Source organism: Gymnoscopelus braueri, assembly GCF_963280865.1.
Source record: "Gymnoscopelus braueri genome assembly, chromosome: 12".
In the NCBI taxonomy this organism is placed as follows: Eukaryota; Metazoa; Chordata; class Actinopteri; order Myctophiformes; family Myctophidae; genus Gymnoscopelus; species Gymnoscopelus braueri.
Window position 1 is genome coordinate 19,739,025 of NC_137614.1, and position 3,999 is coordinate 19,743,023.

Genomic DNA, 3,999 nt, shown 5'->3' on the forward strand with positions numbered 1-3,999 from the left:
TGTGCTGTCCCAAATTAGACCTATATGTATTCAGAAATAAACCTATGATTGACAATTATACATATTAATAGAACTCAATATTTTAGTTTTTATTCAAAGCTTAAGTTAAAGTTAAAGGGATATTTCACTTTCAAAAAAGATTTGGGTCATTTTGACGTCTACTCAGGCTTTTGTAAACCCCCCAGACAGTTTTTAAGTTGCTTGATTCAGTATTTAGATATTTCATATTTATTTGATCAGACACACCCCCTTCCTATACAAACCCATTGTAACTTCAAACTCCATTTTAACCATGATAGATTCATCGAAAACCGTCCTTGGTTCTGGTGACTCACTGCTCTCCTTTGTTGAAAAAAACACGGTCTCTTCACGTATTAGAAGGACAGTATCAGTCACCAGAACCAAGGAGTGTTTCCGAATCTAACATGTTTAAAATGGAGTTTGAAGTTACAATGGGTTTGTATAGGAAGGGGCGTGTCTGATAAAAAAAGTCCGGGATGCTCCCAAAAGCCTGAGTAGACGATAAAATGACACAACATTTTTTTTAAAGTGAAATATCCTTTTAAGTAAAAGTAAAAGTTTCATGAACATTTTATTTCACACCATATTCCATTGGACACACATGTAAATAATACCTGTAAAACCACATACACAGATGTCAAGCCCATTTAAAAAACATGCCGAGCGTAAAACATCTCGCAATGTCTGTAATTGTAACACAATTTGAGAGTGTTTCAATAATATTTGTATGGGCCTTATATTGTAGTGATATTTAAAAAAAATAATGCTGAATTGCAATCTTTTCATATTTCCCATAATTTTATTTGTGTAGACTTCATGTTAAATTTGACAGCGGTCCAAAATATATTCTGGAAAAAAAATTCTCTTGCAATTTTTTTGTTTTGTTTTTTATTATAGCAGTCCTTTCTGGCCTGTGAAACCATGTTTTGAACAGTAAAGTATTTTTTCAAATGACTGGTTACAGATAAAATGTTGATGCTGCACTCAAACAAGCATGCATGTTAAATTGATGAAGTGTGGTGAGTATCGGTGTTGAAGCAGAAGTGTCTTCAAAAAGACGTGTGTTAAAAGCCTTCCTCGCTCATCCACATGTACAGGAGAACGGTGAATCCCTGTCAGGGGAAATATAATGCTCATCCTTATTGAATGCAAGAGTTTGCTTTTTGTCTTAGCTCAGCCAGTGGTGCAGCCATGCTGTCAGGCACAGCAGGGCTCATGGTTTTAAAACTGCAGAAGGCTCACACTTTGAGAGGAAGATGAGTCCATGAATTGCTCTTGTCACAAGTACTCAGTTCCTGTTCCATGGTAGACAGGTAGTGGTAGTGCTCTCTTTCAAATGCCGTTTTAGCAGAACATAATAATTAGTTCCTTTGCTCTTTTTTGTTGTTTCAACAAATTGTTCTATTATACGCAGCAACCAATGTGAAATGATAGCGTGGAGAATAAACTTGTTACTAGTACTCTGTGCAATACACTGACCCCCCCCCTCTATTCCTCTCTCTCTTGCTCCTCTAGCTCATCCCCCAGTTCTTCTTCATCTGTCTGGGAATGGGTGGGGCCTCTCTGTATCTTATCCGACTGGCCAGGGGGCCACATGTAACGTAAGGCTGCTCACTCATACTCTTTTATCCTGTTCATGATTTATCTAGTTCATGATGTACCCACTAAGGAGCCTCAAGTCACATTTCATCCACATCTCATCCTAACGTTTGATAATCATAATCATAATTGACAGATGAGTAATGTAGGGTTTAAGCTAAACTGGAATGGATTATTCAAAAACCGGTATTTTCAGCCCAAGCAATGTGATTGGTCAAAGGCACACACCAGCTGTGCTCATAATTGCTGTAAGGCACAGTGAGCTGTGGTAACCAGATTGGTGATTGACAATACTTCATGATTTCTTAATTTTCTTCTGTAAGCACTAAAGTAAGTATGACGGTGTTGCACAAAAAAGAGACATTTGTATTTATATGGTATATCATCATATATCATTTTTCATTTATATTTATCTGTACCTGTGTGTGTGTGTGTGTGTGTGTGTGTGTGTGTGTGTGTGTGTGTGTGTGTGTGTGTGTGTGTGTGTGTGTGTGTGTGTGTGTGTGTGTGTGTGTGTGTGTGTGTGTGTGTGTGTGTGTGTGTGTGTGTGTAGGTGGAACAAAACCAGCAATCCTGAGCCCTGGAATAAGCTTGACCCTACCTACCAGTACAAGGTGCAGTAATACTGACAACATACACTCACACACACTTGCTCAACACCCGGGAATCGAACCCTGGTCTCCTGTGTGCAAAGCCAACATCTTACTAGCCTAAATAAAAGGTTAACTCCCCCTTGGCCAGAGGAGATATTAGGCTTTAGGTCATCAGGCAGAGGCTCTGAGCCACTACTGCTACACTCACCCTCCTTTTGACCTCCCCTCACAGGGAAACCTGATCCGGGTCAAGGCACCAAGGTAACACCCGGGAATCAAACTCTGGTCTCCCATGTGGAAAGCCAAACATCTTAACCACTAGCCTTAAGGGGAATTCCCCCTTGGTCGAAGGAGATATTAGGCTTTTGATCCTCAGGCAGAGGCTCTGAGCCACTACTGCTACACAGGCACAGGCACACGCACACACACACACACACACACACACACACACGCACACGCACACGCACACGCACACGCACACACACAAAACACAGCGCAAATATTTTTGCTAATTTACAACCAACACAGTTGTCTTTATTGTTATTAAGTATGGTTACTATTATTTGGGAACGAAAGGCTTTGACAGGGTGGGAAATCAGAAGTGACATCCCCGGTAAAAAAGAGGGAGAGTGTGGTTTTTAACCATATTTCACATGAACACCACAGGTGCAAAGGTACCATTTTGTGATGCTGACAGAAACACATATCTGCCTTCTTCTCTGTTACCAGTTTGCGGCCATCAACATGGACTACAAGGACCTGAAGAAGGAAGGACCAGACTTCTGACTGACCTGCAGCATCCTCTTTTATACTGCAGATATGATACTACTCTCAGTTCTTCTAAAACTAAAGACATTTCTATTTACTGCTGTCTTTTACTGAGTTGTTTGTTATTCATTTTCTCTGCACTGTAATGTCATTCGAATTGTTCTGTTTCTATTTTCTTTTTTACTTTTTTTAATGCACACTCTGAAAGCTATGTGTGTTAATGTCTTAATGCTTAATGTTTTGTGTAAAGCACTTTGAATTGCCTTGGCTTGTTGTTGTTGTCTTGCCTTGCCTTTTACTGTATAACCTGAGTGTATTTACCCTCAAGTCCTTGACTCGAGTCAGATTTACCCCCCTTCATAATTCGAGTGTCCATCATGGGCCATGGAGGACCAAGAATATGCAGGCTTTCATTCCAACCGATGTCTACACCAGATGATTTCTCTCATTAATTTCACCCTCAGAACTCCACTGATGTAGTGTTTGGTTCAAATTAAGACCTCTGTAGAATCCAGAGATTTAACAACAAGGATTTTACTGTGTACTCTTGGCACTCCATGGAACATTATTGGACACACCACTGTCCTAATGAAGGGAGATGGTATTAGCAGAAGGAAGGTATGTCATTCTAGAGTGGCGCTTCATGTAAAGGTATAACTTTCAGTGTAACTGTGCCTCTGTAACATGGGAGCAGATAGAGACGTGTCAACATGTATGAGATAACACGGGTATTGGAGTGCATATTTTGAGGATGAAGCTGTTGTAGAGGAATCTTTGGTTGCAGCGCTGTTGCGCCAGAGAGACAGAGCAGTCTGGAAGTGAAAATAGTGAAAAAATAAGTACTCATGATTTGTTATTCTACAATCAATCTGGGAACCCATTTGGCAAAAAAAGAAGAGCTGAATCTGTCTTGAGAGATTATTCTACAACAGAATAAGCACTGTGTCTTACTGTATGTATTTAGAATTAGTGAAATTCTAAAGGATGATGTTATTAAATGGATAGATACAAACTACAA

The 3,999-nt window shown here is 39.8% G+C and overlaps 1 protein-coding gene across 1 annotated transcript in view; it reads left to right on the forward strand.

Annotated features, from left to right (window-relative positions):
- ndufa4l2a (NDUFA4 mitochondrial complex associated like 2a) overlaps nt 1-3,999 on the forward strand; it is a 4,801-nt gene extending 802 nt beyond the window's left edge. Inside the window, exons 2-4 of the mRNA XM_080443527.1 lie at nt 1,537-1,622; nt 2,174-2,234; nt 2,943-3,999. Of these exons, the coding sequence (XP_080299653.1) occupies nt 1,537-1,622; nt 2,174-2,234; nt 2,943-2,999 (204 nt within the window). The 3' untranslated portion in view covers nt 3,000-3,999. The remainder of the gene's footprint in view (nt 1-1,536; nt 1,623-2,173; nt 2,235-2,942) is intronic.